Source organism: Acinonyx jubatus, chromosome D1, assembly GCF_027475565.1.
Source record: "Acinonyx jubatus isolate Ajub_Pintada_27869175 chromosome D1, VMU_Ajub_asm_v1.0, whole genome shotgun sequence".
Taxonomy (NCBI): Eukaryota; Metazoa; Chordata; class Mammalia; order Carnivora; family Felidae; genus Acinonyx; species Acinonyx jubatus.
Window position 1 is genome coordinate 7,453,820 of NC_069390.1, and position 24,146 is coordinate 7,477,965.

Sequence of the window (24,146 nt, forward strand, 5' to 3'; positions counted from 1 at the left end):
TTGGACAGGAGGCTTTCGAGTTCTTAGGCGCATTTCAGATCCAGCTAGGAACTTCTCACCACCACCTCACCCCCGACCCCCTCCTACACTCTGGTATCCTCATTCTGGTTATGTAACAATCAGCCCCCCGAGTTCTGACATCACCCACTGAACATTCTCACCGGCCTGGACAGCCAGGGCCAGGGGCCTATACGTGGCAGGGAACGATGGCGGGGGAATGAGCCTAATGGAACAGCCAGGAACTGGTAAGGGGATGGGGCACAGATCAGAGTAAAAGCCGGTTAACTGGTGGTGACCCTAAGAGGAAAGCAGAAGTATTTGGGTTTTTTAATTCCCCCTAGGTTCCCACAAGATTTCATTGTTGCCCCACATTTCCCCTCCACCCCACATAGGGAATTTCCGATTTCACTTCCTCAAAACTCAAGCGGCCAAAGGGCCTCAACTTCCTTTGTACCCCTTCCCAACCTCCCACAGATGCAGCCCCTTCAGAGAGGCCATCTCTTCTTCCCCAGTATGTCCTGTGTCCTCCGCTGCTGTGTCCATCTTACAATTCCCCGCCCCACTGGCCTGAGGGCAGCTCAGGCCTCCTGCTGCTGGTCGCTTTTTTCCCCAGGGGCGTCTTGCTCCCTCCCCAGTTTTCTTTCCCCAGTCATCACCCGCCTTGGACATTCTACTCCCTCAGCCTCGTCTACTCCCTCTTCCCTCTCTCCCCCTCTCCCCAAAGCAGACGGAGAAGAGGGGTAGGAAGTAGCATCAGGGAAGCAGGGGCGAGGAGGAGGCAAGGAAGGCCTGTTCGGACTGGAGCGAGGCCCCCGGGGTCCGCCAGTACTTCCGGGGACTCTGAGCCAGTGGGGGCGGGAGGACCGTTCGTGGGGGAAGCGCGGGTGCGGCGCGCAGCCAGGGAGCCGGGTGTCTAACTGGGCGTCTCGAGGGTGCTGGAAGGCACGCAGATTCCCCGACCTCTTCGCGCGCGACCCCGGCTCCCCGGCTCCCCGGCTTCCCGGCTTCCCAACCGCAGCACGTCCGCGAGCGGCCCCAAGGAGGGCGGGCGGTGGGTGAGAAACAGGTGCGGTTGCCACGGCACCCGGGCCAGGGCGGGGAGCGGAGCGAGCGGCGCTCGCGATATTTGGAGTCGGCCAATGGGAGCCGGGGGAGGGGAGGACGTGGCGCGGGGTTCGCGGGCGGAGCTTCTTCCTCCCCCGCCCAGTTCCCCGCGGCCTGTCGCGGCGGCGGCAGCGGCGGCGGCGGCGGCGGCGCGCGCCCGAACGCCGGGCCCGGCCCTATAAAGGCCGCACGGCTAGGAGCGCGCGCCACTGCGCAGAGGGCGCTCAGCGGGCCGAGTTGTGCGCCTGCGCAGTACGGGCCGTTCCCCGCCCCCTGCCCCGCCGCCCCTCCGCCGGCCGGCCGGGCCCCGCCTCGGCTCTGCGCCCTCGCCCCGCTCTCAGCCGCCTCTCTGCCCCGCAGCAGCCAGCCCCGTCCCCGGCAGCATGTTCAGCTGGGTCAGCAAGGATGCCCGCCGCAAGAAGGAGCCGGAGCTCTTCCAGACGGTGTCCGAGGGGCTGCGGCAGCTGTACGCGCAGAAGCTGCTGCCCCTGGAGGAGCACTACCGCTTCCACGAGTTCCACTCGCCCGCGCTGGAGGACGCTGACTTCGACAACAAGCCCATGGTGCTCCTTGTGGGCCAGTACAGCACGGGCAAGACCACCTTCATCCGGCACCTGATCGAGCAGGACTTTCCGGGAATGCGCATCGGGCCCGAGCCCACCACCGACTCTTTTATCGCAGTCATGCACGGCCCCACCGAGGGCGTGGTGCCGGGCAACGCGCTCGTCGTCGACCCGCGGCGCCCCTTCCGCAAGCTCAACGCCTTCGGCAACGCCTTCCTCAACAGGTAGCCGCCCCTTGCCCCCGGGACGCGTAGGGGGGACCCCCGATGCCGCACTCGGGTCCTGACCCTATCGCGGCCGCTGCCCACCCCCACCCCCCGTTGTCCTTTGTCTCCGAGGCCCCAGCGAGCCCCTCGGCGACCACTCCCTGGGACAAGGGCCCCAGCCTCTTCGCACCAAAAACTCACCCAGAGGTCTGGGAGCGGGTGTCGCCGCCACCGCCCCCCCTCGCTTGTGTCACCCCCCCCCATAATTTTCCAGATTATCAGTTTAACCCCCAAACCTTCCTGCCGATCCTAGCCCTGCTTCCCTTAGAACCGCGATCCGCGTTGAGAAAGTGAGAGATTCTGTCTCCACCTCTCCACAAAGTAGTCCTTTCCCCAGACTGGGTGCGTGTAATTCATTCATACCGGCCCCTTTCTCCCTCCCTTTCTCCAAATGTCTGTTTCTTAAGTGTCCTGGAAAAATATGTGAAACTTTTAGTCATTCCCTTTGCTGGTGTGCTGTGCCTCCCCCGGGACCAATGGTTTCATGTGGGAGGGGCAAGGAGGATCTCCTGTGGCCTGCTGAGTTTGGGGCAACCCACGAGGTAGCGGACAGATGGGGTGTGAACACTTCTCTTCAGGTAGGGGGCAGGAGCAGCTCTAAACTGTGCTGCTTTAGGAGTTTCAGGAAGCAGCCTCAGGCTGTGGCACTGGGAGTCCTGGAAGGAGATCGGGGCCCTGAATCCCTCCCTAGGACGTTCCTTAACCTTCTTGAGCCTCAGTTTCCCCGGTTAAATGGGTGAAATCTGCCTCCTCGTGATCAGGGTTATCCTCCAAGAGACTAACCCTCACGATGCTGGGAACGAAACCCATTGGCCCTTGTTCTAAGGAGTGCGACAGCCAGGTTCACACTTCTGTAAAGGAATTCAAAGGCGCTAGTCCGTGATTCTAAAGTCCCTCTCCCCGTGCTCGCTTATACTAAATTTCCTCTCCCCACCCCTACCCCCAGAGACATACCAGAAGCCTTGACAGATTTGCCTTTTCTGCCACCCCCACCCCCCATTCAAGGAGTGACTCCACATGCCTTTCAAAGTCTGGGTCCTGGGAAGAGCCTAGGAAAGAATCCTTGACTCGTGCCTTCCAGGTCTCCGCCCTGTATGATCACATTCCTTTCCAGACACTGTCCAACCACACAGGGTGAACCAGCTTGCTCCTGATCCGAGCTCTGTGCACAGAGCTGACCTCTAATAGAAAAGACAGGCAGGCTTCTGTTGTATTATTTTGTCCCTTTCAGGCGTTTTAAGCCTGTCCTGTTTGGTGGTTGATGGCGTTCGTGTGTCAAGGGCCAGGGCTAAGTAAAGCCCTTCATGTGAGAGGCGTGGCCCTCTTAGCCGTGAGCCCTCCTCCGGTATTACACCAGTGTTTTGGAATTACTGTGCCTGTAGATAGGCAATTAGCCCACACTGTTAGCCGGTGGGTGCCATAGGGTCTTGTGGAACGTTTGGCTGCTGTGCCGGAAATTTCAAGCATTATTAGGTCTTGACTTTCACGCTGAACTTTGGGAAGCTAGAACGGAGGGTAGCTACACCTACTTCTGTCTTTGCGTCTCCACTTCCGACTGTGAGAGCAGACCGTTTTTTGCAAGGATATGACCTGTGTTCTGAATTTGGAGACCTAAAGTTTCAGAGTTGGAAGGGATCGTAGACATCATCTAGGCACCCCGCACCTCGGTGGTTCAGGAAAGCCTGGCTCAGAGGGCTCTGCTGCCTTGTCAGGCTCACCAGAGCAGCGCTGACGGGCCTTCATGCAGCCAGTTACCACCCACCGCTGCTTCTGCCTGAAAAAAAGAGCAGTTCGGGGGTTCCGGGTCCAAGGCAGGCACTCTGATGATGTTGGTGCCGTGTGTGTGTGTGTGTGTGTGTGTATTTTTTTTAAGTAGGCTCCACGCCTAACGTGGGGCTTGAACTCACAACCCTGAGATCAAGAGTCCTATGCTCTGCCGACTGAGCCAGCCAGGCACCCCTCAGTTCCTTCTTGCCACTCTCCAGAGGGTTCTCGATCACTGCCCAAAGGGGCCTTATCAGCCAAGGGTCAAGTGGCATGGGTTTGCACTTGAGCTGGGGCCCCAAGCTGTATCAGCCCATGGAGCACACCAAGTGCTACCCGGCTAGCCAGAGCGCACAAAGGGGGCTCTTCTCTGCCCGCCTGACACGGCCTCTCCTGGCACACTTCAACAGACGCATTGAGGAGCTCTTGGGAGTCAGTTAAGCATCTGACTCTTGATATTGGCTCAGGTCACGATCCTGGGGTCATGGGATCGAGCCCCGTGTTGGGCTCTGCGCTGGCTGTGGATGGAGACTGCTTGAGATTCTCTCTGTCTCTGCCCCCTCCCCTGCTCTCTTTCTCTCTCTAAATTAAAAGGGAGAGAGAGAAACCCCGTTGAGTCATGAACTTGACTTTCTGGCCTTTTACCGTAAGTGGCCGCTCTAAGAGTAGAATCCGATGGAGCTGACCAAGTCAGGGTGCCGTCAGGATGTCCTAAGAGCATCCTGTGAGGACTCAGTTGTGTAACCGGTACCACCCACTTAGAGTGTGAGATGAGCTCGGTGCGTCCTTGTTGGTGAAAAATGCATGTTGTGTGTGCCCCGTGCACCGCCTGCTCCCCGGGCCCTGCAGGGCGTCTTATTCCTGTGTCTCTCACACATGAGCTTGCTCCACAGTCTCATTTACGAGGCGTTTTTCGGCCTGTAACTTCTCGGAGCCGGTTCTGCTTCAGATTCTTTTCATCTGGGCACCTCTCAGTGATGCCCTTCCCTAGCAGGGTCCGGGTCTGGCCTGCGGTTACTTCCGGCACCCCGGCTCCGTTGCCGGCACTGGTGAGGACGAGGTCCAAGGTCTGCGGGTCAGCTGATGTGGCTCCGTTGTGCTTGCGGGAGGCACCTCTCCCCTTGGCCAGCTGCCCTTAGCCCGGCCACTGGTCACTTTGGCCGGGGGGGTGGGGGGTTGGGGCCAATAGGAGAACCTTATCAGCTCAGATTCCTCCTCACTGCGGGCAAGGCAACTTTTTAAGCCTGAGTCCTACAGACAAAGGGTCAGTATTTTCTTTGCTCACAGTATCTTTTTCAGAGAAGCGGCTGTGTCCAGCAAAGAATCTCTGTGATCAGTTGGGACAGCCCCTTGCTGTTCTGGGCTGTTCTAAGCTCAGTGGGAATTCAGGCACACACACACAGCTAAGCCCTGGCTCATGAGCTGCCATCCTGTCTGTGGCTTCGTTCATTCTTCCTTGGCCTGCTGTGGCTTTCAGAGAACCGTGAACCGTGTCTGTGCTTCCCTGCCCTACCACCCCCCCCCACCGGCCCCCCCGGCTCCAGCCCATGTGTCCCCCAGCTGTTACCCGCCTCCCACGGCTATCCCTTCACCCAGGCAGCTGGGCCCAGCAGCAGTAAGAAAGCCTCTCGCTGCCTTCGGTATATATGGAAATTCAGCCAAGTTGTTGAACATTTTAATACAGAATTCCAGGGTCCCAGGGTCCCCTTCTGTTTCCCTTCTGGAGTTGAATGGTGACCCAGGCTCGTGCACTTTTCATACCGTATCAGCAACTTGAAAGCTGAACTCCTAAACCCTGGGGACAAAGCTCACGTGGGGAAAGTGCTGATGTAGGCCAGTCTGAGCCTCTGGTTGGATTCCCAGTTAAGAGAATGAGCTGTTCCATGGCCACCCCTGGAAACCAAGAGTGTAGAAAACCTTGACATTCTTTGCTTCTGGAAAGGAGGGCAGAGGTGGAGAGGAAGGGGTACGGAATGCCCCACTGTCACATCTAGAGCACCAATAACCGAGTCTTGACGTCTCTCTTCTGGGCTCTTGCTCTCGTGCAGGTTCATGTGCGCGCAGCTGCCCAACCCAGTCCTGGACAGTATAAGCATCATCGACACTCCCGGGATCCTGTCTGGAGAGAAACAGCGCATCAGCAGAGGTAAACAGCCTCCGACACGGCCCGGGGCACCTTCCGTCTGATGTCCGCCGCGTGGACCAAATGCTGCCCTCCAGGTCTCTCCCGGCCCAGGCGGGGACCCTTCTGTATCAGCCTCGTGTCCTCATAGTGCGCTGAGCCCAGAGTGGTCAGGAGCTGCTCTCTCCCCTGGCTGCCTCTGCCCAGATCACTAAGAGCTGTCTGGGGCAGAGCACAGCCAATCTCGCGTGACTTTCATGCTTCCCAACCCCTGGGGCATCTGGAAAAGAGGGCAGGTTTACGAGAAGGCACCTCGGGCTGGCGGCGAGGTCACAGGAAGTCACTCTGGGTCCGGGCTCCAGGTACTTCGGCCAGCACAGCCGTTCTGAACGGGCCCCTGGTCCCCCTGGGGCTCACTCACTTTAGTTTATGTTTAAAAGCTTTGCTTCCAACACCATAGGAATTCCTGGCAAGCCCAGCAGGTCTGTGAGAGAACAGTTGACATGAACAAGTGAGCCCAAAGGAGAAGCTGCAGGAGTTTGTTAAATATTTGTTTCAGGGGTTGGTGGCAACGTGTTTAAGTTTGCTTCAGTGTTAAATCAGCAGCCTCCCTGCGCGCCGTGCGCAGTGGGCGGTTTCCGTGCCGGGTAGTGGTAGTGTTAGCGTGTCGGGCCCCTAGTCGTACAGACTCCTGACTCGATCTTGCCGGGCTCTTCTGAAGATCCGGTTCAGGATGAGTCTGAACCGCGTTATGTTTCTGCTGCTGTTCCTTTTTTCGAACGGGAAGGGGGCTGCTGTCTGCCCGGAGCGTGAGGGCAGGCTAGGAGTGGGGCCTACAGCTACAAATGAGCGAATGAAGTAAGATCAAACTCAGGGGTTTGAAGACAAGTGACCAGATTTGTTTACCGTTAACTTGCAAATCTTTCCTGTACCCCTTTCCCTCTGGGCGGCCCAGCCTTGGCAAGCTTTGTCTTTGAAGCCAGCAGCCTGACATTCGGGGGATTTTTTGTGGCTGCTGTGGCTCTGAGGAGGTGGGAGCCCTGTTCTTGGTCCTGAGAAACCTTGCTTCTCTTTTTTTCCAGGCTGTGGGCCCCGGCCGAAAAGGGCTTACATCAGAGCATCTTCAAACTGCCCTAATTCTATCTCTCAGTCTGGTTTCAGCTTTCAGGTTCTGCACCCTGATGACGAAGACACTCCTAGGAGATGAAGGGGGCCGCTTTGGGACCCCTTCTAAAAAGGAGAGGGCTAGGGGCACCTGGCTGGCTCAGAGGAGCGTGCGACTCTTCATCTCAGGGTTCTGAGTTCGAGCCCCACGTTGGGTGTAGAGATAAAATAAATATTTAAAACAAATAAAAAGACGAGGGCTAGTTTTCCCTCTCTTACTACTGTTGTTTCAACCTGGTTGTAAGAAAATACCTGATAAGCATGTAAGAGAAAGACCAGACAAGGGGGAATTTATTCTCTGTTCACTTCCAGGCCTGAGTTCTCCTGGAGGGACTTTTCTTTGAGGCTCTGTCGTGTTAATCTTTTTTTTTTTTTTTTTTAATGTTTATTTTTGAGAGACAGAGAGAGAGAGAGAGTGTGAGCAGGGGAGGGGCAGAGAGAGAGAGAGAGAGAGAGAGAGAGACACAGAATCAGAAGCAGGCTCCAGGATGTCAGCACAGAGCCCAACATGGGGCTCGAACTCACAAACCGTGAGATCATGACCTGAGCCGAAGTCAGACACCGAACCGACCGAGCCACCCAGGCGCTCCTGTCGTGTTACCTTTTTAATGACCTTGAAGAGTAGGTAGACTGGGGGCCATCGGATGGAGAACTAAGGCACCTCTGGGCGGCCACCTCCCTGCCGCAGAGGTCAGCTGATGCGTACACATCTTCGGATGGGGACAGTAAGCTGACAAACACCGGCTTACCTTCTCGGCAGTCTGTGCTCACTTACGGCCTTCAGAGCTCGGAGTTAAGGTATTCGAGGGAAAGGGCTCGTGACCCTCGTTGTCTTGTAAGAGGGATCCCAGATACCACTGCTTGCTTTCTTTCTTTTTTTTAATGTGTATTTATTTATTTTGAGAGGGAGAGAGAGAACGCACCTGCACGTGAGAGTGCGTGGGGGGAGGGGCAGAGAGGCGAGAGAGAACCCCAAGCAGGCTCCTCGCTGTCCGTGCAGAGCCCGGCTTGGGGCTCAATCCTACAAACCACGAGATCATGACCTGAGCTGAAACCCAGTCGGGCGCTTAACTAACTGAGCCACCTGGGCGCCCTGACAGACATCACTGTTTTCCAGCAGTGCCGTGAGGTTCCCCTGCCTGGGAAGAGTGTCTTTGACACATCAGCCTGCGTCCTTAGAGCTCGGCAGGCGACAGGTTGGGAGGATATGTCTTGCAGCATTGGGCGCCCTGGCCCCGTCTGCTGGGATGTTTCCCTCCCCTGCCTCCTTTCTCTGTCAGCAAAAAGGGGGGGGCAGCGGTGTCCAGACGTGCCCTCTCTGGGACAGGCGCTGCTGTGCCTCCGCGTGCTCTCCAGTTCGCGGATCGGCAGGCATAGGGTACACTCTGGGGGCCAGGGGAGGATGCGGGGTGCGAGGCAGTCCCCGCCCTCAAGTTGCCCGTGCAGGTGGCGGGTGCTTGGAGGGGGAGGAGGCCGGCAAGAGACACCAGGGCTCACCCCTACTTGTCTGCTGCCCCTCCAGGTGGGAGATGTGGCCCCTTTCTGTCCTGGGGCAGCCACAGAGGGCCTCCCCCCCAACCCACCATGGCCAGGAAGGAGGAGTGGGCCTTAAAGAGAAGCACATCGCTGGGGCGCCTGGGTGGCTCAGTCGGTTGACCGTCCGACTTTGGCTCAGGTCACAATCTCACAGTTCCTCAGTTCAAGCCCCACATCAGGCTTTGTGCTGATAGCGTGGAGCCCGCCTCAGATTCTCTGTCTCCCTCTCTCTGTGCCCGTCCCTGCCAGTGCATGTGCACGCGCGCTCTCTTTCCCTCCTTCTCTCTCAAAGATAAATAAACGTCGCAAAAAAAACTTTAAAAAAAAAAAAAAAAGTGCTCTGATTGGAGGAGGGCTTCTTCCTGTGAAAGTTTCTTTCCCTCCGTGCCCTTAGATATCTTGTTTTTTGGGGTTTTTTTTAAATGTTTTTATTTATTTTTGAGACACAGACAGAGCACGAGCAGGGGAGGGGCAGAGCAAGAGGGAGCCACAGAATCCGAAGCAGGCTCCAGGCTCTGAGCTGTCAGCCCAGAGCCCGACGCGGGGCTCGAACTCACAGACTGTGAGATCACAACCTGAGCTGAAGTTGGACGCTTAACCGACTGAGCCACCCAGGCGCCTCCTAGATACCTTGGTTTAAAGTGTTTTACTGAAAGTTACCAAGTTGGCATTTGCTCTGCAACATGTTTGGTGTCAGTGTTTTATTAGCTGGAGAGAGACCAGCGGGCAGTACCTCTCAGATGTGCTGGCCGTGGTCTTCACGGGAGGTGACCACTCGCTAGACGGGGAAGGAGCGGCCTTCTTCTCGGAGGCCCCACCCATCAGTCACTGCAAAGGGCCCGTGTTGCCCTGTCCAGCAGAGGAAGTCAGAGTAGGGCAGTGCAGTTCCCCGGCCGGTGGCCTGTCTGTTCCCTTTGCTGACGGCACGGAAAGCAGGTGTTTCCCTCCCAGAAAGATCAGGCCACCAGAAAACATGGGTCCTGGGCAAGCAGCACGCGTTCCTGTGTCCCGCCGACCTGGTTCCCTGGAAACAGAAGGTTCTTCTGGACGTTGCACGCGTATTAGAGTTGCTACTTACATTTACTTCCATTTCCCACCCTATCTGCCCGGCCCCTCTGGACTTCTTCCCCCTTTCCCCGTGGTGCCTAACGTGTGCAGGAAGTACTGCCTGGAAAGATAACGTAGAGCCCGTGCAGGCCCAAAACAGGGTACAGGCCAGGCTCTGCAAGAGCCCCCTGAGAATTACCACAGGAAGGAGAAGGGGCCCCGTGGGGGCCTCGGGCTACGCTTCCTCGCTGTGCTAGTCTGACCGCCTTTAAAGATTACGTTCTCCTGTGTCAGCAGGGAAAGTGGCCTGTGGGGACAGCATTCGGTCTTTAGTGCTGTGTGACTGATAAAGGGCATTCCAAAGGGCACCCGGGGCCCGGTGGGGCTGGCGCCCTTGGCTCCCAGGCTGCTGCCCGCCTGCACTGTCACGAGCTGGAGCAGGGTTTTCCCACGGCAGGACCCTGGTGGGCAGCGGTGGGGAGCACGCTCAGGTGGAGGCCCCGGTCTGGGAGTCAGGGGCCCGGCCAGGGCACTCCCTGCCCTTGTCACCACGCGGCCGAGAGCTGGCCGCAACTTTTGTGCCTATGAGTCGCGTCAGCAGGGAAGTGTTCCTTGAACTTGGGTTAGGAGAATACCGCCTGGCCGGCCCTCGTGCCTGGCTTTCTGCAGACGGTTGTCACACGGACCCGCTCCCCTGAGTTATCACACAGCTGCATTGGGGAGGACACTGATGCTCTGCAGATGAGGAGACAGAGGCTCGGGAAGGTTACGTCGTTGGTGCAAGGCGACACGGGCTGGCCTGTGCCCACGGGCCCCGCAGAAGCTGTGGCCACACCAGCCGGGGCTGAGAGCAGACGCTTTGCCTCCAGGGAGCGCCCACAGCTCAGATCGGGCAAGTCTTTGACCCTGTTGGGTCGTGACCGTGCAGGGGCTTCTGAGCTCTCCTGACACACGCAGGGGCCACCTTCCGTTTCTCTCCCGGCCTGAAACCAGACTCTGAGTCCAGAAATGGACCTGAGGTCCAGGACTTGGACCAACAACGCTGGGATCTTCTTTTCCCTGTTCTCTGCCTCCAGCCAGAGACGGTCCCCCAGAGCATCTGTGGGTGAGGACTAGGACGCCTGGCCAAGGCTGGCTGGTGTCCTGGCTTCTCACTTGCCCTCCTACTGACTGTCCCTGGTTCCCAGGCTCCATCCAAGCCTGGAGGCCATCCCAGTAGGCAGGTAGGGCCTCCCAGGCCCAGACCCGGAGTCCTCTGACTCAGAGATGGGGCCGCGCTGTGGCCCTCCCTTCCTGCTGACCCTTGTGCTGACTGCCTCCTGAGGTGCCCCACCTAAAAGCCCTCCGGGTCGGGGTTTTCTGCAGCCCAGAGCATGCTCTGTGAGGTTGCCTGAAAGCCTTGGGCAAGGCCAAGTGCTGCACCCCTCCTGGCCTCCCAGCACCCACAGTTCAGATAATGACCGAACGTGCAGGCCCCAGCTCAGTACTCTAGGAGCTGGGGGCCCTAGGGAGTTGCAGTGACCCCTGGGAGCCAAGTCAATAAAACAGGAATAGCGACATCAGCCTCCTTGTTGATAAATACAGGAATCTATACGTGTTAACCTCTTGCCCTAGTCCCTGGTGCACAGTTACATGTTCAGCAAATGTCAGCTAATTAAAAACAGACACCAAAAAATCCAGGGATTCCCAGACTTTGCTTAGACCTTTTCCTGAATAACCTCCCGAGGAGGCCAGAGGATGGGGAAGTACTGACTCAGCTGGAGTTTCCCTTCAGCTTCCAGGACCTTCTCGGGGCCCCTGGCCTCCTCCAAGCCTCCCTCTCACCACTGTCCGCCCCCCCCCCCCCCGCTGTTCCCCCACCTGTGGTCCCCTGGACAGCTTTGGGTCGAACCTTTGCCCGGAATGCCGCCGCTCCGCCGAGGGGCGTGGGCCGCTGTGCCCGGAGGAGCGGTACCAGCCCGTGCTGGCGCCCGGCACCTGCTCGTTCCAAGGCTGCGAGCCGGCACCCGGCTTTGTAGCAGCTGGCCCGAGCGCCTGCAAATGTTCCACTTATATTTGGTGGCATAAGGCGTTCTTTGCGCGTTAGAAGTGGTCGTTGCCTACACACCCGTCGGAACCTGAGCTTCTGGAGCCCAAAATACGATTCCCGTGAATAAATGATAGCAAACCTTTACCAAGTGCTTACAGTGTGCCGGGCACTCCCCTGCTGCCCACAGCAGCCCTGTGAGTTAGAAACTTCCATCTTCACATCACAGAAGAAGAAACTGAGGCTCGCAGAGGGTCCGTGGCCTGATGGGGTCACAAGGACTCCGGATTCCAACGCGGGCCCGATTCCAGAGTCCATCTGTCCTTCCCCTTCCCCACCCTTTGCTCATTTGCTTGAGTCCCCATCAGATTTATGGAGGTCTTCACCCTGGTTAGACGTACAGCTGCGTGAAGCTGTTATGCAACCGCCACGACCAAGATCTGGTCTTTCCGTCCACCTGGAAAGCTCCCTGCAGTCGCTCCCCGCCCTCACAACCCACTGGCGTGACACTCGTCCCTAAAGTCTTGCCTTTTCTAGAATGTCACGTAAAAAGTCTTCTGTGTCTGTCTTCCTTTACTGAGCAGGTGCTTTGGGGATTCATTCGTATTTGAGAGCATCGACTGACTGTTCCCTTTTGTCATTGCCGTTCCTACCCTGTCATATGTGTGTGCCCTCCTTTCTTACCCGTTCACCTGCTGAGGGGCCTACAGGTCTCCAGTTTGGGGCAGTTTTGAACAAAGTTGCCGCGGACATTTGCACACAGCAAATGGTAGCTGAGCAACCCCGGGAAAGCCCTTCCCTGAAGAGTGCCCACTTGCAGAAGTGCGCCACCCAGTCCTCTCTCAGCGCCTTACCCTCCATCTTGCCCCTCTGTGCCCCTCTTCTGGGCCCAGCACCAGCTGGAAGCGTGCGTGGTGGGAGCTATGGCAAGAAATACCGAGGCCCACGCGGCTTGAATGGCAGGAAACAGACGTCGATTGCAGACAAACCCTTTATTGTTGATGTTCTAGAAACTTGGAATGTATGAAGTAGCTTTTCCCCCAGCTGCTGGAACTACCTGTGTTTGGAGGGTGCCAGGAGAGGGCGAGGACCTGTCACGGTTTTCCCTCCTCCGCCTCGGTGCCCATGGCGGGGAGCGGGACTCTCCTCGGGAGGTCAGACCTGGTGAGGAGGCCTGGTGGGAACAGAGCTGGGACGGGAGGCACGTTTGGGTCTCCTGTCCACTGGCCTGCGCCGTTGCTTCCCCGAGACCCAGCCCAACCCTCAGCCTGGTCACCCTAAGCGAACGCACGACTCTTCTGCCTCCCCCCTGCCTCCACCCCCGCGACTGTGTGCACACGTGTGCTAAGCTTCACCGACGCTAACCGTCTTCGGTGCACAGTTCAGCGGCCCCAAGCAGATCCGTGTTGTTGTGTGACCTTCACCACCTTTCAGAACCTTTTCATCTTCCAGACAGAAGCTGTATCCCCATTAACCACTAATTCTCCGTCGCCCCTCCCCCCTGTTCTCCCTACTGTCCCTATGGATTTGACTACAGGTACTTCTTTTTTTTTTCAACGTTTATTTATTTATTTTTGGGACAGAGAGAGACAGAGCATGAACGGGGGAGGGGCAGAGAGAGAGGGAGACACAGAATCGGAAACAGGCTCCAGGCTCCGAGCCATCAGCCCAGAGCCTGACGCGGGGCTTGAACTCACGGACCGCGAGATCGTGACCTGGCTGAAGTCGGACGCTTAACCGACTGGGCCACCCAGGCGCCCCAACTACAGGTACTTCTTAAGAGTAGAGACATACAGTATTGGTCCTTTTGTGCCTGGCTTGTTCTATAATGTCTCCAGAGTTCCAGAACTTTCTGCACTGGAGCTTGTCCCCTATCAGAGACGGCACTGGCTTTTCCTCACGCTGTGGGGTCAGCCTTTCCTTTCCAGCTCACCACCTTGGACCACGTTGTCTGTCCTTCATAGGGACACTGGTGTCCGCACGCTCAGTCCTAGCCCCACCTGAGGCAGATGAAGTGTCCTTGTCTCCTTGGGTGGGGGTGTACTTGTCTCTGGCACCAAGCACGCCTTGAACTCCCACTTTCCTTGAGGAAATACTGTGCATTGGGCTGTCTGATGGCTGACAGCCATCTTGTCACTGATCTCGTCACTTATCCTGTCACTGAGACTGATCTCTAATGTGTCCCAAAGCCCGAAGGCTCACTGCCTTGGGCGAGGGTGGGGGCGTGGGCACGCTCGTCCCTGTGCTTGTCGCCTAGGGCCTAGCTCTAGGCCAAGTGGTGGCCCTGGCCACCTTGCTGGGTGCATAGACTTGAGTGATGCTTTGGTGCTGCTGCTCTGGGTGTAGCCCTTGGTGCCTTTTGCGACAGCATCTCTCAGGCTGAGTGAGGGTTTGGTGGACAAGTGGGTGCCGGGCAGGCCCGGCGGTGGCTGCAGCCACGTGGTCGCGCACGGTCATACACCTGCGATGACCTCACACGAGCCTGAGTGACCCTTTTCATGACCTGTGGATGTACTTGGCCAGCCACCGTGTCTCCCTCACCAAAAGTGTGAGCATTTTTCATAATAAACAGGAAATTTCATTCACCTGCAAAAAAAAAAAAAAAAGGACTTAGCTCTGCTGGCTCCAGCTCGAGGTGTTGGCGAGTAACTGGGTTTCTGGGGGGAGGGCGGTGGGGGCACTTGGGGCTCTCGGACCGGCGGCAGTGACTCCGGCCACAATTCAGAAGGGGCTCCTCCTCTCCATCTTTCCCCGTTGTCTTGGGCCCCCCGCCATTGCGGGAGGGGGGCGTGGGGCCACATTGGGTGGAGTCTGGGGGTGAGCTCAGCTCCCTGTGCGCCGTCCTGACTCCCGGGCCAAAGCTCACTTGGGCTGGAGCCCAGCCCATCGGGGCGCCCCTGTTCCCAGTACCTCGCTTCTGGCACCGCTGCCTCCCCAGCTGTGTGAATCTGCAGTCATCCAATCTGTGATGGCCTGAGGACGGGCGGTTTGACGAGGGGAGAAGTGGGGCCTCGTTTCTGCTGGGAGGGAGCCACCATTCAGTCCTGAGTCATTGCTTTCCCAGCGCTGGCCTGCTGTTCCCAGAGTGGGCCATAAAAGGCGGTGGCTTTGTGGCCCAGGCAGGCGCCGCGGCCTCCCTGCCGCTTCCCTGGCCTGCTCCTCTCAGCCTTCCTGTTCTAGTTTTCTGCTGATGAGTTTTCTTTCCGGGTGTCCCGTCCCGTGGCTCCCGGAGCCAGCCGCGCGGTGGCGGGCGGCCCCGTCCTCTGGAACCAGCAGCCTGGGATGCTGGCTGGCAGCTGGCACGGGAGTGACCCGGCACCCTCTCCACGCCTCTCCTGCTCTGAGCACAGAGAATCTGGTGGTCTGGCGCTTTCCCACCATCTGCACTGGCCTCGGGAGGGCTGATGACCGCCGTGCCCAGGCTCAAGTTCAGACTCCCAGGGGCTTTACTGTCCCCCTCCCCCCACCGGCTTCACCTTACCCCCATGATAGTAGAAACTCCAGCCGGTCGAGAGGCTGCTTCTGATCAGAGCGTCCTGTCTCCCTGGTGTGCTGGGGCGGGAACAAATGCATGTTGCTGCCATGCTGAGTCGACAGAATGTGGGGTTTTCCTTAAGTTTCGATGTCTTACCCCAAGGGTGAAAGCTGGCTTCTGGCCTCAGAGCCAGGTTCGTCTCCGTTCCTGACTCGTGATGCCGTCCTAGGCCACTCGGCCCCTCCTGCCGGTGGGGCCTGTGCCAGGAGCCCCGCGTGTTATCCCTTCTGGTCCTCCCTATGACCATAGGAGGAGGAATTGTTTTCTGAATTTCACAGAGGAAACAGTTGTAACAGAAAAGTTAAGAGCTTCGGGTCACAGGGGCGCCTAGGTGGCTCAGAGGGTTAAGCGTCTGATTTCAGCTCAGGTCATGATCTCGCAGTCCATGAGTTCGAGTCCTGCATCAGTCTCTGTGCTGACAACCCCTGCTTCGGGTTCTGTGTCTCCTCTCTCTGTTCCTCCCTCTCTCTCTCTCTCTCTCTCTCTCTCTCTCTCTCTCTCAAAAATAAAGATTTTTTTTTTTTAATTAAAAAATAAAGGGGTGCCTGGGTGGCTCAGTCGGTTGAGCGTCCGACTTCGGCTCAGGTCATGATCTCGCGGTCCGTGGGTTCGAGCCCCGCGTCAGGCTCTGTGCTGACAGCTCAGAGCCTGGAGCCTGTTTCGGATTCTGTGTCTCCCTCTCTCTCTGACCCTCCCCCATTCATGCTCTCTGTCTCAAAAATAAATAAAAGTTAAAAAAAAAAAAAACAACTTCAGGTCACAGAAGGGGGCGGACGAGGGGAGTCAAACACAGAGCTGTCTTTTTTTTTTTTTTTTTTTTTTAATGTTTATTATTGAGAGAGACAGAGCATGAGTGGGTTAGGGGTAGAGAGAGAGGGAGCCACAGAATCCGAAGCAGGCTCCAGGCTCTGAGCTGTCAGCACAGAGCCCGATGTGGGGCTCGACCTCACAAATCCTGGGATCAGGACCTGAGCTGAAGTCGGAGGCTTAACCGAGGCGCCCCCAGAGCTGTCTTATTTAAGGGCCTGTGTTCTTCCTGAGCACCGGAGTGGGGAGAGGCCTGGAACGCTGTGGCTTTGGGCACGCAGACAACTCCGAGGTACACTTGAACCAGGGTGAGGTTGGGAGGGGGGGATGCCTGGCGGCCAGAATGTTTATCCAGCCAAGCAACTTCACCCCTAGGCGCGCCCACAGTGTTAACTGTTTATCTTAAAGCCCTTGCGATGAGGGCCCGGTTCTGGCCTGAGTGCAGGGAGCCTCTTGGGGAGCTTGGCCATATAGACTTGTATTGGGTCTGTGAGGCTCAGCAGGATGGGAACGGCCGGATACCCCTCTGACGAACCGCCCTGAAGGTTCCTTAACCATGAGGCTGGGGAGGGCTGCCCTCCCACCTCATGGCACTGGTGGTCACTCTGGGCCTTTTCTTGACACTCTGTCCTTTCCTTCTCCCGGCTCTAGAGAATGCATGTCTAAATCCCAGTTTGGTCAGAGGGTAGTGAGCGTGTTGTGCAGGGGATGCTAGAGTCAGGCTGTGAGGACAAGGAGGTTGGTTTGGGCCAGTTTCTGAGAGCAGTGTCCCGGCTGGCTCTTCCCTGTAGGAGCCGTGTACCCTCAGGAGCCTGAGTATACTCTGGGATGTATTTGGTGCTTCTTAGGAGGACCGGCCCACATTTCAGGTGGGAGGTGGCCTGTGGGTAGCGGCTGGCTGAAGAACGAGGTGAAGGAGCCCGGGGACAAGGAGGCCTGCCCAGAATCCCCCCAGAGAGGAAGTGATAGTTCCAGGGCTTGGACCGAAGCTTCCCAAAGATTCTTGGGCGATTGTTTTCACGTGGTCGTCTTCCTACCTCTCCTCTCCTCTTGATTCCTAAAAGATGAAAACGAGAACTTTCACACCTTCTGGGGGCAGTGGAAGGGGTGGAAACATTTTGAAGAGGGGGAATTGTAAAACAGGATGCAAATTAAACTGCGGTTACAGAGACGCAAAAATCCGTTGGCTTCAGCCAGTTGTCAGATAGTTTCCATGGAAAACAGTAGTCCAAAGCCGTCCTGAATGTTCAGTTTGCACCTCTGAACTCAAGGTGGTTGCTCCAGCTCCTTCCATCACATCTGCATCCCATTCTTCAGGAAGGGAGAAAAGGACAGAGGGCTCATACACCTCTTCATGGTCATTTCTGCCTCAAGAGAGGCTGGGGGGTGCACTCTCAAGCTGTGGGGCCCTGAAATCAGCTAAAGACAAACAGTTCTGTTATTAAAGGAAGAGTTCCAGTTAGCAGTCTTTGCTGCAGATGTCCATGTTCACCAAAGGGCTTTAACTGGATGGTGGAAAACAGCAGAGAACGGAGGGAAGAGCTACTTCATTTTAGGGAACATGGAAGACCTAAGCGAGGGGAGGCGGTGTGTGACACGTCATAGGCTGCCGTAGAGCAGGGGCCAGCAAAGTCTTTCTGAAGGGTCAGAATTAATATTTTTGGCTTTGCAGGCCTGTGGTCTGTGGCCTGACAGCTGAACTTTGCTATTGTAGACAAAAGCCACCATAGACCGTACCGAGGAGCGTGGCTGCATTCCAATAAAACTATTTTGAGAAAGAGAGAGAGAGAGCAGGGGAGGGGCAGAGAGAGAGAGAATCCCAAGCAGGCTCCTCACTGTCGACACTGAGTCTGACGCAGGGCTCGATCTCACAAACTGTGAGATCGTGCCCTGATCCCAAATCAGGAGGCAGACGCTTAACCGACTGAGCCACGCAGGCGCCCCCCCGCCCCCAGCCATAAAATTTGTATTTGTGGAACAGGTGATGGGCGAGCTGTGGTCTGCCAACCCCTGTTGCGGAGAATAAATGAGACTCCTGCAGAATGGGGGGCCTGGCGTGAGCACCACACGAGTAGCGGCTGCAGGTGTGGTGGCTGTTACTGTCTCTGTCGTCCCAGGGCATCCAGCTGGCAGTTGGCAGCCCCCCCCCCCCCCCAAGTCTCTGCTCTCGCTATGCTGGTCTCTCCCCCTCACTCTCGCCCTGATCTGAGCCGCTTCAGAGCTCAGGCTCTGACTTCTTTTGCATGACTTATTTGTGCTCCGGGCCAGGTGCTGCGTGGGCGAGGGTGCCACAGGGGTGGGGTGCCACACAGTGGGGGCCTGATGCCCCTGCCCTCAGGGTGCCGGGCTGGCCCCGTGAGTACACGGAAATGTAGCTGACCCTGGGCTGAGTCGGGAGGAGAGCCATCTGAGCAGCCTGGGCCTCGGTGCCCACGCCTCACCCTGCTCTTCCCGCCTCCCCCCGCAGGGTACGACTTCGCAGCCGTCCTGGAGTGGTTCGCAGAGCGGGTGGACCGCATCATCCTGCTCTTTGACGCCCACAAGCTGGACATCTCTGACGAGTTCTCGGAGGTCATCAAGGCCCTCAAGAACCACGAGGACAAGATCCGCGTGGTGCTGAACAAGGCCGACCAGATCGAGACCCAGCAGCTGATGCGGGTCTACGGGGCTCTCATGTGGTCCCTGGGGAAGATCATCAACACCCCCGAGGTGGTCAGGGTCTACATCGGCTCCTTCTGGTCCCACCCGCTCCTCATCCCCGACAATCGCAAGCTCTTTGAGGCCGAGGAGCAGGACCTCTTCAAAGACATCCAGTCTCTGCCCCGAAACGCCGCCCTCAGGAAGCTCAATGACCTGATCAAGCGGGCCCGGCTGGCCAAGGTAAATGGGGCGGGGGCGTGGGCAGGGGGGGAGGTGGTCCGCTGCTGGAGGGGGCCCGAGGGGGCCTGGGACTGCCACTCGGGGCCCCAGGATGGGGTGGCTTTCGGGACACCCGAGTCCCATCCGGGCAGACCCACAGCCACACGCCTACGTTGCGCCGTGTCTGAACGAGTCCCCTCTACACCCATGGGTGCAACCTCTTCTCAACGGAGTCTTGATGCCTGTGGACACCAGGTGGGAAGATAGCACTGTGCCAAGGGGCAGCCTGGGAACTGGAGAGCAGGTGGGGGCGCAGTCCTTGTCGGCTTCCCTCCCAGGCCTGTGGAGCGCTTAGCACACGCTGGGCGCCGGGGACACAGTGGGGACTGCCACGCACGGTCCCTGCCCTTCCGGCACTCACCAGTCGTACTGCGAAAGCAGAACACGCAAAGACAAATAAAGCCCAGTTTATTTGTGTGGCCATGGGGCGTTGCAGCAGCAGGCGACCGCGAGGCCTCAGGTGGGAGCTGATGCATGAGCCGGGACAGGTGAGAGCTGGTGGAGAGATGGGGCACAAGCCTGCGGCCCCAGGGAGAACCCGGGTGGCCTCAGTCCCCAGAGGCCTGTGAACCGTCCCCAGTGCTCTGTGGAAACGCAGGGCCTGCCGACACCCGCTGGCGGCGTCGGAACTGCTCACGAGCCTGGGATCTCAGCGCCTGGCCAAGCGCCTCCCTGAGACCCCAGCGTGGGTGGGGCTGGGAAGCAAAGGTCAGTGCCACCAGTGGACCCTTGGGACACAGAGGGGCAAAGCGTGTCCCCTGATGTGGCATAGCAGCACGTCGTGAGCCTGCCTGGATACGTCCTCAGGCCGCGTCAGTGCCCGTGTGAGGGTCACGGATCCTTGGGGCTCAGCGCTTGGCTTCGGCCCGAGCCTGTCGGTGATGGCTGCTGAGCAGGGACCCTGTGCATCACCCCCTCCCTGGAGCAGTGGCCACGGAGGGCAGGGGGTTTTACACCCGCCCCTGGCTCATGGAGGAATAGGAGGGTGTTCTGTGGGTGTTAGGGCTTCGGTGAAGGCGGTCCCATGGCCTGTGAAACCCTCGCCCTGGGCCCCCGACACGGTGGCTCACGGTATCCCATCTGGAGGTCTGAAGTCAGGTAGCATGTGGGCGCTCACTATCGTTAAGAAATAAGAACTGACCCTTCATCTTTTACCACTGGTCCCTGTCTCCGCCCTGGTTAGCCACAGTGCTCACGGGCCCTTCTGGAGCGTGCTAGAAGCGCAGTCCTCAGGCCCTCCCCGGCACGACCGAACCGTCTGCACTTGAACACCATCCCCTGGTGGTCCGTATGCACAGTAACGTGCAGGAGCCTGCTCTGGGGGATACAGGCTGCACAGTCGGTTCTGAGAAAAGGACCACCCATGAGAAAACCCGCTTCACCGGCCCCCGGTCTCTCCCGTTTCCGGGCTGCGGGGAGGGGCGGCTCTGGTCTCTCCTTGTCCAGCCTCCCGTTGGCAGGGCCGCCCGTGTTCTCGCGCAGCCTCCTTCTAGGATACAACAAAGGGCAGACTCTTTGCTCATCCACAGAAATGGTGTTGTAATCACCCGGCCGACGGGCACATTGAGTCACCGTGCCCGGAAAACCCCGGGGCCTCCCATCTTGTCCCGCACCTGCGGTTTCTAGACCGTTTCCTTTTCCTGGAGTGAGTGGCTCTCTGCGCCAGGCCTGTGATTGGCGGAGCAGTGACTGCCACTCTCTTTGACAGGCCTGCTGCCCTCAGGCGGTTCTCAGCCAGGCTCTCAGCCTGGGGCGGGGCAGGGCCAGGCCCCTGGAGGGGTTTTGATGGAGTGGAGCTGGCAGTCGGGAGGAGGGTGAGGCCGGCTGGCTACAGCCCTTCACGGCTGGACAGTACCTGGCAAGGCAGAGGGATCTGAGGGCCAGGGCGCTGGGAGGGTTGCGGGCGTCACCAGCCCGCTGTGGGGAAGTGAAGGGTGTGCCCCTAACTGGCGAAGGTCTAAGTAAGGTATTGAGCTTAGATAAACTTCAAAACATCTGGGAAAAGCCTTAGGTGGTTTTCCTAATCCTTAGTCATTCTGAGCCATCAGGGTGCTCAACTGAGCATAACTCCAGCCATGTTGAAGTTTTGTGAACTTGACATCATCAGCCACACGTTTGCACATGCGGGATGGGATGGCAGGGCTCTGCTCGGCTTGTACGGCGTGCCCCTCATCTCTGCTGCGTGGAGGGGTGGCTGGGGGGGTGCCCGGTGCCACAGAGAACACGGGCTGTGGTCTGCTTTGGGCAGCGTCCCCAGTTACAGTCCCAGCCTTCTGGGGTGGCCCCCGCGCAGGTCCCCCCCTGACAGGGTGTCCGGGACGCGCCTGACGTCCGCCCCTTCCTGTCTTTCCAGGTCCACGCCTACATCATCAGCTCCCTCAAGAAGGAGATGCCCAATGTGTTCGGTAAAGAGAGCAAGAAGAAAGAGCTGGTGAACAACCTGGGAGAGATCTACCAAAAGATCGAGCGGGAGCACCAGATCTCCCCCGGCGACTTCCCAAGCCTCCGCAAGATGCAGGTGTGGCCACCCCGCGCACCCCGCATGTACCCTCTGTGGGCGCTGGGGTGTTAGGGAGTGAGACGGTGGCGGGGGGAGGCGGGGGGCGGGGGGGATGCCGGGGCAGTGGTTCTGGAGGGAATGCAGCTTCTTGGGGTGGGGCCTCCCCAAATGGAAGCAGCTGAGTCAGTCAGCAGCACCCCACCCGAATCAGAAGTCGACCCGGCCGTGACACCACCAAGGGGAATGCGGTGACTCACCCTGCACGGCGGGGGGAGGGCGGCGGGCCAGGCATCCCAGCACCGTCCTCCCCACGGCCCTTCAGGGAAGGTACCTCTGCCCCGCAGCCTGGGGAGCCGAGGCCGAGGGGCTGCCAAGCGGTCGGGGCCGAGACCTGGAACCAGCTCTTTGGCTTGGGATCCTTGCTCCCCCAACCCCGCCTGGAGTCTGCAAGGGACCTGAGCCAGCTCCCCCCCCCACCCCCTTTGCCTACCACAGGAGCTCCTGCAGACTCAGGACTTCAGCAAGTTCCAGGCCTTGAAGCCCAAGCTGCTGGACACGGTGGACGACATGCTGGCCAACGACATCGCCCGGCTGATGGTCATGGTGCGCCAGGAGGAGTCCCTGATGCCCTCCCAGGCCGTGAAGGGCGGCGCCTTTGAAGGCACCATGAACGGGCCCTTTGGGCACGGCTACGGTGAGGGGGCCGGCGAGGGCATCGACGACGTGGAGTGGGTGGTGGGCAAGGACAAGCCCACCTACGACGAGATCTTCTACACGCTGTCGCCCGTCAACGGCAAGATCACGGGCGCCAACGCCAAGAAGGAGATGGTGAAGTCCAAGCTGCCCAATACGGTGCTGGGGAAGATCTGGAAGCTGGCCGATGTGGACAAGGACGGGCTGCTGGATGACGAGGAGTTTGCCCTGGCCAACCACCTCATCAAAGTCAAGCTGGAGGGCCACGAGCTGCCTGCCGACCTGCCCCCGCACCTGATCCCGCCCTCCAAGCGGAGGCACGAGTGACCGTGACCGTGACCGCCGCGCCCGCCTGGCCAGGCAGAGACTGGGGGGAGGGGAAGGGTCACCAGCTCTCAAGGTCCATAAAGACTGAGCGATGTTTCCTCAGCTCTTGAAAAGGAAAACCATCATCTTTCTTTTAAGGCTGTTCCTGGGCCCAGCAGGGAGGCGGGTGATACTCGCATGTGAATGATGGAATTTTGTGCACAAGAACTATGGATATTTTTAATATATAACGTCAGAGGCAGCGTTCTTTCTTGCCTCCTCCGTCTGACAGCCCCGCACACAACAAGCCTCTGTCCTCTCCTGTCCCGCCGTACGGCCCGTGCCCACCCTGGCTTGCCCCCCACCCGGCAGCTGCGGGGGTGCCCCGGGGCCGTGTGCAGACAGGCGCCCCAGGATCCCAGCTTGTCACTGAACTGAGCGCAGCTTCGCTGGGCTGGTGGCTTCCTTCCCTGTGCGGTTCCGCCCCGTCCCCGTGCTCCTGGATTGGGTTGGTTCTGGTGCCTTCTTCTTTGCCCTCCGTGGTGGCCCCCTATGCACGAGCCCTGCTCTGTGCTCTCCTGTCCCACCCCGCTCCCCCAGCTTGGCAGGCCCAACTACCTTTCTCGTGGGGTCCGGGGGATGAGTAGGTATGCGAGAACGTTTCCCAGAAAAACATAGAAGCTAGCTTTGTTCTGTAAAGTGACGCCTCTCATACTTGACCGAGTTTTTCAGTAACTTCCTAACCACTTGTTCAGAAGCTGTGATTTTGTCCCCTTTCCCACACTCCAGGTAGGGGCGGTCCCACCCAAGAGCCGTTGGATGTACAGAGCACACCCCGTCGGGGGCCCAAGAGCCGGTGTTTCTTGCTTCTCCCTTCCACTTGCCTGGAACATTCTGGTGTGCCTCCTCCCCCACCTTGGATGGGTGGCGGGCCCCGACGAAGCCAGCATGGCTTAGCGTTCCGGCCTGGGCCTTGCGTCCAGACAGCAGAGACCAGGGACGACCCAGCCCCTCCCCCTCCTCGTACCCGCATTCGAGGAGGCCCTCTCCTACCCTCCTTCCGTCGTCGTCCCATCAAGCAGAGGAGGGCAGCGTGTTGTCTTGGATGCCCTTAGAATAACCTCCCTCCAGGCTGAGCAGTGAGGGACCCGAGGCAGCGAGCCACCAGATCAGGTGGCCCCATCAGCTTTGCCAGCACGGCCTCGGGGGGCCTGGCCACACTCGCGGGTGTCCCCGTCACTGGTGGGGGGCGGGGGGGGGCAGGCTTCCCACCAGGCACTCCCCAGGTAGGTCTCAGGGACTCCTCCATCTGACCTCTTCAACTCCCCCCCCGCCCCCCCCCCCCCAGCCCCATTGCCTCCAGTACTGCTCTCTCTGGGCCTCCGCTGGGTCTGAGTCACTGGCACTGACCTTGTCACCTGCCGCTGGCTCCGGCGCACCGTTCTGTGCAGTATCCAGTGAGGGTGGGGGCAGCCTCCCGGTCCGGAAGTCACTGTCAAGGTGCCATGGCCCATCCACACTTACTTGTGGGAAGGAAAAGCAACCGAAGGTAACTTCTTTTCTTGCATTAAAAAACATTTAATCGTGCCGAAGGTGGCTTTTGGTGCTTCGTCGTCTCTTCCAGGGGCCTGCACCCCACAGCGGCGGCTGGGACACCGGCAGGGCATCTGGAGGGCCGAGGTGCCAGCGGGGACAGATCGGCAAGCCTGACGGTGCAGAGGTGGTCCTTGTCCCATAGAGCGAGGCCTGTAATGGGGCTGACGACCCCCCTTTCCTTGTGCCAGGTGGGGGCTG

General features: G+C 58.7%; 1 protein-coding gene and 1 long non-coding RNA gene across 2 annotated transcripts; one reads left to right on the forward strand and one right to left on the reverse strand.

The window, feature by feature from the left end:
• The first annotated feature begins 125 nt into the window (after positions 1-125).
• On the forward strand, positions 126-22,619 carry EHD1 (EH domain containing 1). Its single transcript, XM_027045291.2, has 6 exons — positions 126-245; positions 1,465-1,891; positions 5,746-5,843; positions 18,402-18,814; positions 21,207-21,371; positions 21,849-22,619. Exons 1-6 carry the CDS (start codon positions 218-220, stop codon positions 22,371-22,373), a joined length of 1,656 nt encoding a protein of 551 aa, XP_026901092.1. The 5' UTR covers positions 126-217; the 3' UTR covers positions 22,374-22,619.
• Positions 13,134-14,810, reverse strand: LOC128311742 (uncharacterized). The gene is made up of 2 exons (XR_008290267.1): positions 14,503-14,810; positions 13,134-14,178 (listed from the first exon to the last, which is right to left on the reverse strand). It is a non-coding gene; the product is annotated as an uncharacterized LOC128311742 (long non-coding RNA).
• Positions 22,620-24,146: the final 1,527 nt, after the last annotated feature.

What these genes read in the sequence shown, in the direction of transcription:
- EHD1 (XM_027045291.2), top strand. Translation starts at nt 218, where the DNA reads ATGAGCCTAATGGAACAGCCAGGAACTG. An exon ending in AGCGGGCCCGGCTGGCCAAG is followed by an intron (nt 18,815 to 21,206) that starts GTAAATGGGGCG and finishes CTGTCTTTCCAG; the next exon opens with GTCCACGCCTACATCATCAG. An exon ending in CAAGCCTCCGCAAGATGCAG is followed by an intron (nt 21,372 to 21,848) that starts GTGTGGCCACCC and finishes TGCCTACCACAG; the next exon opens with GAGCTCCTGCAGACTCAGGA.